The sequence below is a fragment of the Ambystoma mexicanum genome, chromosome 1p (assembly GCF_040938575.1).
Source record: "Ambystoma mexicanum isolate Mex_15411 chromosome 1p, UKY_AmexF1_1, whole genome shotgun sequence".
Lineage (NCBI taxonomy): Eukaryota > Metazoa > Chordata > Amphibia > Caudata > Ambystomatidae > Ambystoma > Ambystoma mexicanum.
In genome coordinates this window covers 1,161,712,680-1,161,729,792 of record NC_090921.1, presented here as the reverse complement: position 1 = coordinate 1,161,729,792, position 17,113 = coordinate 1,161,712,680, and the positions used below count along the sequence as shown (strand labels likewise).

The 17,113-nt window shown below is 45.7% G+C and overlaps 1 protein-coding gene across 3 annotated transcripts in view; it reads right to left on the bottom strand.

Annotated features, from left to right (window-relative positions):
• HAUS5 (HAUS augmin like complex subunit 5) overlaps positions 1-17,113 on the bottom strand; it is a 740,017-nt gene that overhangs the window by 671,210 nt on the left and 51,694 nt on the right. For 2 of the 3 annotated variants that reach the window (XM_069604848.1, XM_069604847.1), the window contains exon 5: positions 6,743-6,758. The exons of the other annotated variant lie outside the window; for it this stretch is intronic. In XM_069604848.1, the coding sequence (XP_069460949.1) occupies positions 6,743-6,758 (16 nt within the window). The remainder of the gene's footprint in view (positions 1-6,742; positions 6,759-17,113) is intronic. 3 annotated transcript variants of the gene reach the window in all.

Here is a 17,113-nt window from a genome sequence, read left to right as displayed (position 1 = left end):
TTGGGCAGCGCAGGATTGGCGAGAGATAAGGCGCACGGTGGAGAAAACCTGCACGGGAGAAAGGGTTTGAAGGCCCATAGCAGAGGTGAGCGGCGAGTAAGATCCGCCTGGCAGGACTGAAGGGAACCCTAGGGCTCTTAACATCGGGTAGGGACACAAGCAGTAGCTAGCTCGCCCCACAGCACCTCTTCAAGACTGGACATCAGCTGGGACAACACGCGAGATTGGATTTGGGGAAACTAATTGAACAAACACTTGGGGTTTCAGGTGGTGGAGAGTCTGAACCCAGAGGGTGGAGTTTTTGGCCCCCGTTCAACATGGGCAAAAGCCAGCAGCGGATGGACAAGTATACAGAGGCAAAGGACAGGACGTCTAAGCAGGATGGACCGGAGCGACAGGTAGGGGAGAGGTCAATTGGTGGGGAGGAAGGCGTAGTGACTTTGGACTCATTAATGGCGGCAATACAGGCTTCAATAGTCACTCTCCAGGAAAGCATCAAGGAGGTGGGGGTGGATGTCTCCTTGGTGAGGGCGGACCTCCGTAAAGTATGCAAGAGGGTCACATAGTTGGAGCAGAGGGTTTCCACGGTGGAAGATGACGTCCAGAAGCTCAAGAACCAGGTGGCGGGCCTGGTGGGGGTGACCCGGATGCTGGAAGTGAGGGCCGAAGATGCAGAGGGCCACTCCAGGCGGTGCAAGTTCCAGAGAAAGAAGAAGGCCCCAATACAGAACTATTTGTGGAGAATTTGGTCCTCCAGGTGTTGGGCATTAAGGGTTTGTCCAAGCTCTTCACAGTGGAAAGGGCTCAGAGTACCGGGAAGGCCCCCACCGCCAGGCGCCCCGCCAAGGGTGATAGTGCCCAAAATCATGAACTTTCGAGATTGGGATGCCATCTTACAGGATGCGCGCAGAGTGGGCTGCTACGAAATTGGTCATGCAAAGCTGCGGATATTCCCGGACTTCACATTGGAGGTGCAGCGGCAAAGGAGGTTGTATGATGCTGTCGACTCCGGGAACTTAACTTTAAGTATATGATGTTCTTCCCGGCGAGGCCGAAGGTGTTATCGGGAGGAACGTCATGTTTTTGTTTACGTCCCCGTGGGAGGTATGGGACTGGTTGGACATGAGGTCGCATATGGCAGACCCCCAGTCGGGGGGGTGCTAAAGAGGGGCTGCATCAGGATGCAGAGGATTGAGGAAGGAGGGGGGCCATGGGTAGGTGATGGACTTCCAGGAACTGGCCACTCGGGAGTCGAGGTGGGCAAAATGGGAAGGGGTTGTGGCACTGGGAGGATGGAGGAATCCCCCGGGTTCCATGACGCTATTGGCTACTACCCACAAGAGAGGAAGGGAGGATGGATCAGGTGAGTCAAGGGGTCTACAGCGATAGAGAGGGAAGGTGAGGAGTGTTGGATCCAGGGGGGGCTCTGACCACTCACAGCAGTTATGGGGTTTGGGGTGGGGGGAGGGAGTTGGGGAAGGGGGCCTGGGGGGTGGGGTAGGGAGAAGTTGGGGGGGCCGAGGATTAGAGCGCCAAGTTGGGGGCAGGTGCGGCGATAAGGTGCTAAGGGAGGGTGGCGGCGGAATTGGGCACAGGTATTACAAGTGTTGGGAGAGATGAGGGGATAACTTGAGTGAGGTTCCAACATCTCAGATGGGTAGGCTAGGAAGTTTGAGAATCGGGACACGGAATGTCCAGGGACTGGGGAGCTACCAGAAGAGGTGGAGAGTGGGGAGTTTCTAAAAAGGCAGGGGATACAAGTGGCTTTGATACAGGAGACGCATGCAGGTACAGAGGTGCTAGGGAAGCTGGGGAAAAGGTGGGGAGGGCAAGTAATTGTCACGACATTCAACCCAGGCAAGGGGTGTGCTCATTTGGGTGGCGATAGGGAGACCACTGAAGGTGGAGGCGGTATTGAAAGAGGAGATTGGCAGGCTTGTGCAGTGCTCATGGGAGGGTAGAACAATCTGCTTGGTTAATTCGTACGCGCCAAATGTGGATGACAAGGAATACTTCCCCTCGGTGCTTCGCATGGTGGGGGCGCATAGAGGGGTCATGATCATATGGGTAGGGGATTTTAATTGTCATTTGGACGAGAGGTTAGATGGGTCGGGAAGTATGGGGGTGCCTAAGAGGTATATAACAGGGTCTCTCCATAGAATAATGAAGGAACTGGATCTGGTGGAGGTGGGAAGGGAGAAACATGAGGAGGAAAGGGGCTATTCATATTATTCGGGTGGCTCATATTCACACGCCTGGATTACATTGTAACGGGAAGGGAACATTGCCAGCATTTTGGGGAAACAATGTATTTGGGGCGCACTCGGTTGGATCATTCCCCCGCTTAGTGGCCACGTTATTTGGAACTGATGAGAGGCCCCCGCGGCGTCTCCAAAAGGGAGGCGCTACGGGATGGGGCGTTTGTGGGTGAATTTAGGGAAGGGATCAGAGCGTTTTTTGAGTTGAATGAGGGCTCAGTGGAATCCAGGGGAGTGTTATGGAAAGCTTTTAAGGCGAGCATTAGAGGGAAATGCCTAACCATGACAGCAGGGATGCATAGGCAGCTCCTGCAAAGGTTACAACGAACAGAGGCTCAGGTGGCTGAACTAGATAGGGAGGCGGCGGGGGGCGCGGAGGTGGGGAAAGAATTGGCGCAGAAGTTGGAGTCCCGTCAGGAAACCCTGGCGGAGCTGTCGCATTTTGATAGCAGCAGGCGTGATGTTAGAGTACACAGAGAGGGGGATAAGGCGGGTAAGCTGTTGTCTTGGTTGATTAGTAGGGAAAACCCGGATCGGGTGATAACCCAGCTTAGGTTAAGCACGGGGGAGATGGTGGGGACCCAGAAAGAGATCAATGTTACCTTTGTGGCATTTTATAAGGAGCTGTATACGCGTGAGGGTGGGTATGTAGAGGTTGATGTGGAGGACCTCATGGAATCGTTGCGGCTACCGAAACCGGGGGAGGACTTGCGGGTGGAATTAACTCCGATTGAGGAGGGGGACATTCGCTAGGCGATCTGCACAATGCAGAAAAGTACAGCGCTGGGTAGTGATGGGCTCCCGAGGGATTGTGCGGCGTATCGACCAATTTTCTTGTTGAATGTTGATGGGAAAATTCTAGGGAAGATCCTAGCTGCTAGGTTGGCAAGGGTGGCGCCGAGCTTGGTCCATCCGGACCAATGTGGGTTTATTGGGGGGAAGGAAAACATCCGGGAATATCTCTCGTCTGCACCATATTATGGACTTAATGAAATCACAGAGGCGCGACATGGCAATAGCGTCGTTCGACGCTATGAAGGCATTCGACTCTCTGGAGTGGAGATGGCTGTTCCGGGTGTTGCAGGAATTTGGGTTTGGGGAGAATATCTGTAGATGGTTGGCTCTTTTATATAAGAAACCTCTGGTGATGGTGAGGACTAACAATTGGGTATCTGGGACATGGGAACTGGGAAGGGGGACGCGGCAGGGGTGTGCGGCTTCCCCAATTTTGTTTGCCTTGGCCCTGGAACCGCTGGCGGCGTTTTTGGGGCAGGAAATGGAGGAGGCCGGCATTGAGGCGGGAGGTCACAAACACATAGTGTCCCTTTATGCGGACGACTTGTTGTTCTATGTGGTGGATCCTAAGGTGTATCTTCCAGAATTGTTGGAAATATTGCAAAACTTTCGATACACGTCGGGCTTCTGCATCAATCCCGGGAAATCTGTGTTATTCCCATTAGGGGGCTTACGGGATTGTCCACTAGAGGAGTTGCCGGAGTTGGGGAGAAAATGGGAGACAGAGTCGTTTCAATACTTGGGGATACAGGTATTCCATGAGATGGAGGATACGTTTGTACATAACACGGGGAGAGCATTATCTAAAATAGGAGACTCCGTCCAGTTTTGGAAGGTTTTACCCCTCTCCCTGATGGGCAGGGTGGCGTTATGTAAAATGGTGATCCTGCCGCGACTGCTCCATTTCTTTACTAATATACCATATGTGGCAAAAAGAGTTTTTTTCAAAATGCTGGATGTTAAGATTAGAGAACTACTGTGGGATACGGGGAGGAGAAAGGTGTCTTTAGAGATACTATGAAGAACTAGGGAAGAAGGGGGTCTTAGCCTCCGAATTATGAACAATACTTTGTGGCGGCACAATTGCAGTCGTTGTTGGTGTGGGACCAACCAGGGGGGTGGAGAGGGGAGGTCCTGAACGGACTGGTAGGGGACTTACCGCCCAATCGCAGGCCGGTTGAATTACTCCGATACCCACTGGGTGATGAGGGTAGAACTGTAGTGTTTGAGGCGGTGAGAGAGACGTGGAGGAAATATGTTGGTGGTAGGAGGGTGGGAGGACAGTATGAGGGTAGACTCCCATGGGGTGCGGAGCAGAAGCTCCGTCAGGCGATTGGGAGGGTAGGAATTCAGAGGCTCCGGGAGAGGGAATGCGAAACAGTGGGAGATCTATTTGAAGGTGGGAAATTACTTACTTGCCAGGAATGGTGTCAGAAGTTGGACCTACCACAGGGGCTTTTCTTAGCATATGGGGCGGTGGTTCGTAGATTAGCGGAGGTATGGACAGGAATTCCAGAGGAACCGGACCCATACCCGGTGCTCTGAGTATTGCTAGACAAGACAGGGGGGAAGGCGCAAATATCACAGATCTATAAGGCCCTGTGGGAGGGGAAATCAGAGGGGGAATTGAAGGTTAAGGAGAAGTGGGAGGCGGACATGAGACGTCAAATATCGGGGAAAGAATGGGCACAGGTCTGGGAGTTGGTCCAGAAGACATCAAGGAATGCCCGTTTCCAGTTGGTCCAATTTAAAATCTTACATAGGACGTATGCGACTCCGGTGGTACTTCGGGCAATGAACAGGGAGTTGTCGGACGAATGTCCTAGATGTGGTACGGCGCAGGCAGGGTTTTGGCGTAGGACATGGGAATGTGGGTTAATAACTGAGTACTGGGATGAGGTTCTTAAAGGAGTGAATGGGTTGCTGGGGACTGGATGGGAACGGTGTCCGGAAATCTGCTTATGGGGTAAGCTCCCGGGGGGGAAAAGGCACAAAATACGAAATAGAATGGGCTGGTTTTTGCTTGTGCTGGCGAAACGCTGAATGGCGATAGCATGGAAATGCCCACAAGGCCCAGCGATTAATCAATGGCGGAAGGATGTGCGGAGGTGGGGGTTGGCGGAACTAACGGTTTTACAGAATGCGGACCCTGAGCCGGAAGTAGAGGATGTAACGATCCATTGGACCCAATTGTTAAATGACCTGTCGAAGGATAACGATCTACGACCGCCATGAAGCAGTACGGGTAGGGGTGGAGGGGTGGGGGGGTAGAAGATGAACGGGGAAGACATGACTCTGGTAACTGGTAGCGGACCCGTCCAATTCTTAAGGGACCCACAGACGAGGAAGGATTGTTTGCTGTGACTGATGAAGGGAATGGAAGCCTGGTGGGTTGAACTGGACATTGGTAGGGGTGGTGGGGGGGGTGGGGGTGGGCTTGGGTGGGTTGGTTGGGTGCGTGGGGGGAGTTGGGACTTTGTTGATACTGTTAAAATTAAAGTTTTGAGTGTGTTGGGGAAAGAGATACTGGAGGTCAGGGGGGTGGGGGAGGAGAGAATGTGGGGAGGGAGGGGAGTTGTGGTCCTTAGGCGTTATTAAAAAAGCCAATAAAGAGTGTTTAAAAAGAAAAAAAAGCATTAAAATTCAGCTTGGCCAAACTGGTGCTCTACTCTGGAGCCGATATTTATGGAGTTGTGCTTACAATACATAAGGTCACTACACCTCATCGGGAAATGGCTAGTATGGCGCTGCAGTAATGTTTTTTTACTACTAGGTCAAGCGATAATCCACTTATTTGATATATTGTAGGCAGTAATGTTTTTTTACTACTAGGTCAAGCGATAATCCACTTATTTGATATATTGTAGGCACAACTTCATAAATGTTATCTCCAGGTCAGAGGCTCATGCATCTGCCTCCAGAAACACAAGACCTTCCGAATGCAGGATAGCATACTCTAACATACTCGAACATTTTTGCCAGCATCACACTCATTAGTCCCACTTTCCACAGATATTTGGTTGCACACTTTATGGAGAAGGGCCAGCCTGAAAAAGGCACTGGGTAGTCGAAAATTCCGAAGGTGAACAATAATAACTATGCACCAATAGGTCTGATTACGCCTTAGAAGAAGCAATTCACCTTTCTTGCCCAAACACATGTTTGGCTAAACATATGGGATAGATTGACACAGTGTGATTTGTGTTGGAGAATATGCATACAACGATAATGTAAACACATTATACCTCAAGCATATTTGGAGGAGCAATAGATGGTCTAGATATCCGATCTTTTTCATTAAACCACGCTTAGCAAATTACTTGTGAATGGTACAGGTTTGAGAATTGGGTAGAGATGTACTTCGAAATGTTTTTGTACAGCGATATGTCTTTTGCCTTCTGTCAACCCTGTGGGTGGAATTTGGGAGGCCAACCTATTAAACTGAACAGGGAGAAACTGAAGTGTAGCCAAACCCAATCAAGGTAAGGTAGCTGAGCGGCACGGGTTTCCTGAAGTTACTACATTATACATTTCAGAAATAGACAGAGGGAAAGGAAAACGTAAAAGTGAAAGAAAAAAGAAGAAAAAAATAGATGAGGACTAAAGAAAATGAGAAGTCATTTGGAACAAATATTAGATTCTTCACCATACTTTGTACAAAAATGATACGTTTGAGAGAGAGTGCTTACCTGGGCTTGAGCATACCTGAGAGAAGCCCTGTTAAGGCACTGTAACTGAATGGAAGGAGCGAGTGGGACTGAGTAGAGTACAGAAGATTGTTGAGAAGCTGCAGCACACCATTGCACCTCAAATGTGATTTTGAGATTGATATTAACATTTTCAGCTCCTTGAGATTTTTATGAGAACACGCAAGATATAACACCACCAGGCTATTAAAATAACAATGGGCGTAGCATAACAGAACCACCGCAATTGCACCATGTCTTCCAGGTTACTGTTTCGCACTGCTCCATGGCATCAATCCCCATGAGCAGTCTTCTCTCCATCAAGTCCAGTGCCTAAATCTGCCCATACCACTGTCTACAGAGCATGAGCTAAAAGGATTCAAAACATGCATGGCTGCAGAATGGGCAACATAATGGTATTTAGGCAAGCATATGCACAGGGTGCAAGATTTCAAGTTGTATGCTACCAGTCAGGCATAGATGTCACTCACTCAGATTCACAAATTAATTTCATGCAGGGAGTGACATTCCCCAACTGTGCACGAAATGTACACCTTAGTAGTGAACAGTTTGGTGATGAAAGCCATGAAAAGAAAACTTTTATGACATGAAGAGCAGCTAAAATGAGGAGCAATTCAGGAGGTGCGCTATCCGAAGGGATTAGAAGCACCCAAGTAGTACTTACCATGTGAACCTTCTTCCATACAATCCAGAGCTAAATAAAGTATGACTCAGAGGCTAACCTGCAAATAGCCCATGGGATGGAAAGCAAACCACTGAGGCAAGTGGAGGAATTGCACTGTTAGAAGCCATGTGTTCTTAGGCAAACACTTACAGTGCTACGCTCTATATAAATGCAATACATGGAACTTAAACACATGGTCTATTAATATGTACTGCTAAATCAAACTCCAAAGGCTTGCATTAAAATTAAATCACATTGGAATCAAGTATGGTATCCAGTTTTAATATTGGGAAAAGAAAGGTCGAATGCACAAATGTGGAAAAAAATAATGTCGAAAAAAAATTAGAATGTTTTTTTATTTGTATGTTTTTTGGGGTTTAGGTAGTAAAAATAAACGGGTGGTTGGGGGGAGTTTAAACAAATTTGAATTTTTTTTTCTACATTTTTGCAGTCGACATTTTCACTATAAATCATCAAGTATATGTCCTATCCTCTCCCCACCACCACATCTTTTATTAGAGAGAAACTAACAGCTTGTTAGTGAACTAATCATTTAATCTATCTAACTTATAAACCAGTTTTTTGTTACAAGACTGTGAAACCCAAAACATTTTCTCTAAAGCAAACTGATGCCGAAAAACTGCAAAGCTTCTTGTAAGCATTGGGCAGATGGCTTGCTACAAGGAGAATAAAAGACCAATGGAGATTGTTTCAAGTGTAACTGTGGGATGAAAGTAATCACCTGCTCACTTAAGAGAGAACACTGGACAAATTGGACCTTTGAGTACATTCCACCCAAAAGAGTTTTCTTTCTCTGCCAATGTGCAGTGAAAGCAGGAGATGCAGAAAGCACCCGTTTAAAATGGAACTTTAGCTCTAAAAGTGCAGAGACTTGAATTTGTAGAAAATATAATCTAGCCAACAGAAGACAGTTTGTGCTAGAAAAAATAACATTTAAAGTGAGATACGTCAAATAAAAATCATGCGATTCTATAGAATGTTGCCATGTTTTGCAAATAAACACCTATTTACTGTATATGGAACATATTGCCTAAACGCAAACTCTAAACTTTACACCAGAGAAAATCTATTTAAAAAATGTTTTATTTAAATTACCAATTTTGGATGTATTCGACGAGTTACATATACACCTTGTTATGTACATGACAAAACATGGTATTTTGATTTGGTTTGAATAACAATGATGTGTTCGACTTGGCCTTCCACCTTCCACCTTCCAGGGGACAGTGTTAGAAAAACATAAAAATTCCAAGAACATAGAATTCAAAGTCTATGTAAGGATTTATATCTGCTGGTAAAGATCTGGTCATATTTACAATCCAGTTTCATTGCACTTAATAGGACAAGTTGACACATCAAACCCCATAAAATACAACATATGCGTTGGACTAATGCAATGAGAACAAAAGACCCCTGTCAACTGACTCGCATTAATCAAAGCCTCACAAAGAGCTGTTCTCGTGTACTGAGCATGAGGCTCCAATGGTAATAACCGAGCATGTCCAGCCACGTATATTTCCCTTGGTTTTAAAATGGCACACATTTATCATTGGTCTTATATGTATCATTGTATTGTATTTGGTTATTTGTATAGCGCTCTTTCCCCACTTGTGGGACCTCAATGCGCTTTTTAGGTTGGAACGCCCTCAGTGACCGTAGTCTATGTGCTGGAAAATTCTAAAGAGTTTAGATTAGGAGATGCATGTGTGCATTTTGCCCAAGGCGAGGTCAGGCACATGGGTGGGCGTTGTTGGTGGTTTGCAATAGATTGCTTTTGTCGAGAGAGTCGATGTGTGTCAATGCAAGCAAAGGGATAAGGGTCTCGACCCCCTCTCCCGAACCACAGAACCCGAATAGATCGACCCTCCCACCTTGGTTAAGACGGGCTCCTGAACGGAGTAACACAGGAAACCACGTGGCACCCAATGGGGGGAAGACGGAGTTAGGGAAAGGGGGTGGAATGACAAAGGAAAGGAGGAGAAAACAGATCATGCAAGTATAATCAAAAACCTAACGACAAAAATACACTTGTATCTAGAATTAAACTCCTAAACCTGACCTGACTTCCAAAATGATACATAAACCTATGGAGAACCCATTCAAATGCATATTCATGCTCTTAGCATTTCTTGTAGTGAATGCACTTATAACATGACATTAACGTATTACACATAATGTTAGAAACTTATACATCATGGACAAAAACATAGGCAATGAGCAACAGACTTTGGTACACAAAACATGATGTCACAAACAGAGATGAAGCACATCAGACTCATGGCCCCATGGGCACATAAAGCAACGCACAAACTGCTTCCCCTGGAACTAGACCACATGTAGTTCATACAACAAAACACGGTGCAATGACTCTCCTATGGCTTTGCACAGTACCATAGTTTATAGCTCTCAATGAACCCTGCGGGCATGTCTGACGAGGAACTCAGACTGAAGTGAGAACGCGTGTTCCCTCACATGCTCCTCCAAGTTCAAGCTCATTAATATTTAAACAATGGTAGCCATACAAATCAAATGAAAAGAGCACTTAGCTGATGCCCCGGGTGCCTCACGAGGACACCCGGACCCTGGAGAGTAGAGCTTTCAGCGATTGCTCGAGCCGCTCATAAGATCAGCGCCACGGCCCAGAGCCTTTCTTTGCATGCTTATCTGTTTTCAGCGAGTACCCCCAGCCGCTCATAAATCACTGCTGCGGCCGAAGATTCCATGCTTATCCGCTGCAGGAATACGCGGCAACGCTCATCAGTCCTTCGGCGTTCAACACAGTGGCAGGAATCCTCACGCTTCTCTAAACGACCGCCCGTGCACATAATCATTAATTATCTGCAAAGAGGCACGGGTGGTTGGAGACTTTAACTAGTCTCTGATTAACAGCTGTGAATGCGCGCGTAACTGAAAGACTACAGAATATCTCCAAGCATGCTTGGAAATGTAGTCTTTTCCCCAAAGCAGCTTATTTCTTCACCAATCGAGGTGCAAAGAACCACAGTAGCCGGTTCCCACGAACAATCCTCTGGTCCATAACCCACCCATTGGTTGAGATACCATAACTTCTTCTGCCTGCGTCTGGAGTCCAGTATTTTCTTCACTTCATCTTCCGTTTGCCCATCCTTGATAACTGCTGGTAGTCTCTGTGCTTGTGTTCCGGGAGGTGCGGGTTTAAGCAAAGACACATGGAACACTGGATGTATCTTCAATGATTTAGGCAAATGTAGTTTAACCGCCACCTTAGATATACATTTAATCACCTCATAAGGGCCAATAAACATAGGTGCACATTTTCAAGGCCCCCTTAACAGTAGATTGTGAGTAGACAACCATACCTTATCTCCCACCGTGTACTGAGGTGCCTCTCTCCTTTTTTTGTCTGCGTGTTTTTTGTACTGTTACTTAGCCTGTTCTAAATTGGCTTCTGCCTTCTGTCTGATGGTTAGAAGCAACTGTTTTCTTTCCTGTAGCGTGGGAATATTCTCAACGTTAGGTAAATATTCAGGTAACATATTTTGCACTTGTCCATACAAACATTAATTCGTAGCCATGTCCAATGATGCGTGTTCTGTATTATTATACGTGAATTCCGCCAACCATAATGATTGTACCCAAGAGTCATGACCATCATTTAAATAGCAACGCAAATATTGCTCCAGTGTCTGATTGACTCCCTCAGTTTGTCCATCCGTCTGTGGGTGATAGCTTGTGGACAAAGCACAGTCAATTCCTAGGATCAGACAGAATGCACGCCAAAATTTGGAAGTAAATTGAGGCCCTCTGTCCGACACAATCCTCTGAAGTAAACCATGTAATCTGACCACATGTTGCAGGAACAATTCTGCCAATTTCCCCGCTCCCGGAATACCTTTACAGGGCACAAAATGAGCTTGCTTTGATAAGTAATCCACCACCACCCATATAGTATCATACTGCTCATCTGGTGGCAAGTCAGTAATGAAATCCATGGATATATGTGTCCAAACCTTGTCAGGGGTAGGTAATGGTTGAAGTAACCCCGCTTTCTTGGTATGGTCTGCCTTACAACGTTCACAGGTTTCACACTCTTGGATATATTTCATCGAGTCATGTCTCAATGTTGGCCACCAAAAATATTTTTCCAGCATACTTTGTGTCTTTTTACTTCCTGAATGCCCTGCCAAAGGAGAATCGTGACACCAATGCAACGCCTTTCTTTGTAACTCAAGTGTGGGTAGATACAATCTACCAGCATAATAGGGAAGACCATTGCGAAATGTCTCTAATGGATTCTCCTTTCCCCATTGCACCTTTTCTGATTGTCGCATCTCCTGTTTCACTTGTCTCAATAATTGCGTTATTACTGCTCCTACTACTCTTTCCACTGGAATGATGGTTTTAGTTTCGTTTACAGGATTTTCCAGATTTTGCTGCCTAGACAAAGCATCCGCTTTTCCATTCCTTGTTCCTGGTCTAAAGGTTACCAAGAAGTCAAATTCATTAAAGTACTGTGACCATCGTAACTGCCTCGGACTCAGTATTGGCAGTCTTGAAATGCTGTATGTTCTTATGATCAGTGACAACCACCACCTGGTGTTTGGCCCCCAACAAGTAATGTCGCCACTCCAAAAAGGCTGCTCGAATTGCCAATAGTTATTTGTCAGTAATGGAGTAGTTTTGTTCACAACTGGTAAGCTTACGAGAATAGAAAGCCACTGGGTGCCACACCCCTGCTTCGTCCCGTTGAGACAAAACTGCCCCCACTGGCAGATTGGATGCATCCGTTTCCCCTTGGAAAGGATGCTCTGGATTTGGGTGCCTCAGTACTGGAGCTGTTGTGAACGCTTTCTTCAATTCTTGAAAAGCTACTTCCGCCTCAGAATTCCAACAGAACCTAGTGGCCTTCTTTAATAATTTCGTGATGGGTGTAACAATTTGTGAAAAGTTAGAAATAAATCGCCTGTAAAAATTAGCAAAACCCAAAAAAGACTGAATGTCCTTGATGCATTGAGGCGCTGGCCATTCAGTGACTGCTTGAACCTTTTTCTTGTCCATCACTATATCACAAGGGGTCAAAATAAAACCAAGAAATTCCACTCGAGTGGTATGAAAGGCACATTTCTCCAGTTTGACATACAACCGATGTTCTTGTAATTTTGCCAATACTGCTCTAACATGACCAATGTGTTGCTCTTCAGTAGCTGAGTAAATCAAAATGTCATCTATATAAACGATGACAAACACATCTAGAAATTCACTCAACACCTCCTGCATAAAGTATTGAAATGCTGCAGGAGCATTACACAGCCCGAACGGCATGACAAGGTATTCAAACAAACCAAATTTAGTTCTGAAGGCTGCCTTCCACTCATCTCCCTCCTTTGCCCAGATCAAATGATAGGCCCCTCTCAGGTCTAGTTTCGTGTACACCACTGCTGTCTTAACTTGATCTAATAACACTGAAATCAAGGGCAAAGGATATCTGTTCTTTACTGTCACCTTATTCAACGCTCTGTAATCAATACATGTCCTAAGAGTTCCCTCTTTCTTGGGTACAAAGAATAAAGGAGACGAGACAGGTGAGGTCGAGTGTCTGATAAAACACTTACTCAACATTTCATCCAAATATTCCCATAAATACTGGTTTTCCTTTTCAGTCAAAGCATAGATTCTGCTACAAGGTAACTTCGCTCCTGGCTCCAATTCAATTACACAATCATAGGATCTATGAGGCGGCAACCTGTCCGCTCCACCTTTGTCAAATACCCTAGACAAATCTTGGTACTGGGCCGGAATATTCCTCACCACTGCTCCCACCGTTTGTTGTTCTGCCACTTGTTCTGCCAACAATAATGCAGGACCCATCTCCTACTCCATGTGACTCTCACGCCCCGAATCTTCAAAATGCACCTCACGCTTGACCCAATCAATCCTAGGATTATGCTGCATTAGCCAAGGCATGCCCAAAATGTGTCCAAACTGAGGTGCCGCTATTAAATCAAACACAATTTCCTCATTATGTCCAGACCCACACTTCATTTTAATGGGCTCAGTCTGCTGGCAAATGGGTCCTGAAATCAAGGGAGACCCATCCACCGATTGTACCCCCTCCACCTGTGATTTCTCCCTTAATGGTAAACATAACCTCTTGGCCAACCCAAAATCAATGAAATTACCAGTGGCTCCTGAATCAACCATGGCTGATACTATCTGTTTAGTACAGGCAAAGAATAAGGTCACCAAAATATACACATGAGACTTCCTGTTTCCAGCCGTATTAGCTATCCAATTGGGGAACCTAGTCTCCTTTGGGCCGGTCACCATAGTCCCCCCACCCCCACCCCCAAGGCCGGCCCAATCCTTTTCCCCGTCTCCCCTTTACTTTGATCTCCACCGCCTCCTTTCTTGGGAGTGTTCGGGCATGTCCTAATAGATGTCCTGGTTGCCCACAGTACAGACACAAATTGTCCGCCTTGCGTTGTTCCTTTTCAGCTGTTGACAAGGGCCCTCTCATTCCCCCAATCTGCATGGGTTCTTCTGAATTCCTACTGCCTCTTCCCCGATCCAGTCGGGCAAAGGGCGTTACTTCGGTTCTTTTCTGGTCTCCCTTGCGCTCATTGATCAGATGATCTAGTTGTAATACTAAATCAATCATAGCAGTACAAGTAGTCGGTTGAGGTTCCACTTGCTTAATTGCATCCTTCAATTCCTCTTTTAACCCTTGATAAAATAATACCGTCTGTTTATTCTCAGGCCAATCCGTTTCAATCACTAATCAATTAAAGTGGGTAACATACGACACTTAAGTCACAAGTTCCTTGTCTTAAGGCCAACAATTCTTTATCTTGAGCCAGAGAAACTTCCCTGCGGTCAAACAACCTTCCAAATTCTCCCAGAAAACCATCCCAGTTATACAATAAAGGATCATCCTTCTGTACCAGAGGCATTGCCCATGCTGCCGCATCTCCGGTTAAATAAGAAAGGACGAAAGCTGTTCTAGCCTGTATGGTCTCAAAGGCCGTGGGTTTACATAAAAAATGTAAGCGGCACTGGGTTAAGAAGGTCATGTATTTCCTGGGATCTCCAGTGAATCTTTCAGGTGCCGCTAAGGGCACATTACTAGGGGGCTGCACAATCAACGTGGCTGGGGCTCTACTTGTTCTAGCTTCTGTAGATGATCCAGCCCTTTCCAACGGAATGCCCTGGGCTACCAAACCCTACACCTGTACCTTCAACGTATTTGATTCTTGCCTGGCTTGAACTAGCTCCACTTGAATATCCTGAAGTGCTTTTAGCACATCGGCTAAAGAAGGAGGATTCGTATCCATTTGGCCTGGGTGGTTCAATTATCCCGAAATCGGGGGTAGATAATTCTGTCAATGCAAGCAAAGGGATAAGGGTCTCAAACCCCTCTCCCGAACCACAGAAGCCGAATAGATCGACACTCCCACCTTGGTTAACACGGGCTCCTGAACTGAGTAACACAGGAAACCACGTGGCAGCCAATGGGGGGTGCTGGGGGGGAGACAGAGCTAGGGAAAGGGGGTGGAATGACAAAGGAAAGGAGGAGAAAACATATCATGCAAGTATAATCAAAATCCTAACGACAAAAATACACTTGTATCTAGAATTAAACTCCTAAACCTGACCTGACTTCCAAAATAGTACATAAACCTATGGAGAACCCATTCAAATGCATATTCATGCTCTTAGCATTTCTTGTAGTGAAGGCACTTATAACATGACATTAACGTATTACACATAATGTTAGAAACGTATACATCGTGGACAAAAACATAGGCAATGAGCAACAGACTTTGGTACACAAAACATGATGTCACAAACAGAGATGAAGCACATCAGACTCATGGCCCTATGGGCACATAAAGCAACAAACAAACTGCTGCCCCTGGAACTAGACCACATGTAGTTCATACAACAAAACACAGTGCAATGACTCTCCTATGGCTGAGGAACTGAGACTGAAGTGAGAACGCGTGTTCCCTCACACGCTCCTCCAAGTTCAAGTTCATTAATATTTAAACAATGGTAGCCATACAAATCAAAGGAAAAGAGCACTTAGCTGATGGCCCGGGTGCCTCACAAGGACACCCAGACCCTGGAGAGTAGAGCTTTCAGCGATTGCTCGAGCCGCTCATAAGATCGCCGCCACGGCCCGGAGCCTTTCTTTGCATGCTTATCTGTTTTCAGCGAGTGCCCCCAGCCGCTCATAAATCACCGCCGCGGCCGGAGATTTCATGCTGATCTGCTGCAGGAATCCGCGGCAACGCTCATCAGTCCTTCGGCGTTCGACATAGTGGCAGGAATCCTCACGCTTCTCCAAACGACCGCCCGTGCACATAATAATTAATTATCTGCAAAGAGGCACGGGCGGTTGGAGACTTTAACTAGTCTCTGATTAACAGCTGTGAATGCGCACGTAACTGAAAGACTACAGAATCTCTCTAAGCATGCTGGGAAATGTAGTCTTTTCCCAAAGCAGCTTATTTCTTGATGAAAACGCGCCGTCCTTTGCCCCAACCTATATTCCCGACAATGTGTGACTAGCTATACTGGATATCAAGCAAATATTACACATAAGTTTGGAAATACAAGACAGGATGATGAAACCAACTGTTTATAAGATCAAAGGCTCCTTTTTGTTTTGACAGTAAATTCCCATTGGCTATTTGTAATAATAAAATGACAAAAATTCATAATTTATGAAAAAGTATGCAAAGGTTTGTGTCACAAATATACACGTGTCCGCATATACAGATACCATTCATCTTGGTTTTATTGAGATTTCATATTATGGTCATAAATTATGGAAGAAAAATTTAATTGCTGTCCAATGTGGTAGGGGTTGTTTTTGCCCCCACCATTTTCTGGCCACAAATTTAGAAATAGTAACCATAAAACAAAGACCGTTTTCAATGCAGTGTGTGTATTCAATAGGAGTGCTTAACTGCGAGATGGCCAATGGAGTAACTTGGCCATTTACATTGTGAAATATAATTATGACAGAAGGTGGGATTTTTTACTCTTTTATATAGTCGGAGCACAGAGCATTCTGACACTGGAAAAATTGCAAGAAAGACCTGTCCCAATTAGATGAGTGCTGAAACTGGATATTGTGTGGGAAATTGGGGCTAGTTTATGAGGGATCCTGAACCATCTTGTCCTGGAGCAGACTTGTCGAGAGGTTTGAGAACCTGACCAGGAGTTCTTTTGGAAATGCATTTTGACTCAGTGCTTTAAAAGAAAAACTCTAAAGTGAGTATTTAAAAAACCTCCCCAAATATGATACGTCCTCTAGAAATATTGGCCCAACTGCCTGGGGTGCAAGGGAACTTGAGGAGGGGAGATTTTAAAAGGCAACCCTATTTATGGATAAACAGGGAAGACAGAGAGGTTAGCCAAAACCCAATCAGGGTAAAATGAAAGAGCACTCAAGGCTTTAGTCTCAGGAAATGTGAGAGAGTGGTCAAGGGCTACAACGAGTCCACACAGAACACCACAAATAATTCAAGTTAGTCGGTAAATATCAAAAATACAATGATGTATTAGGTCTTTTCTGAACACACCAAGCATAAAAAAATAAAAAATAAAAATCACAGGTAAGCAAGATAATCAGATACGATATCGACTCAAAAGGTTGTATCCAGAAGACTGGTTTTCCTGCA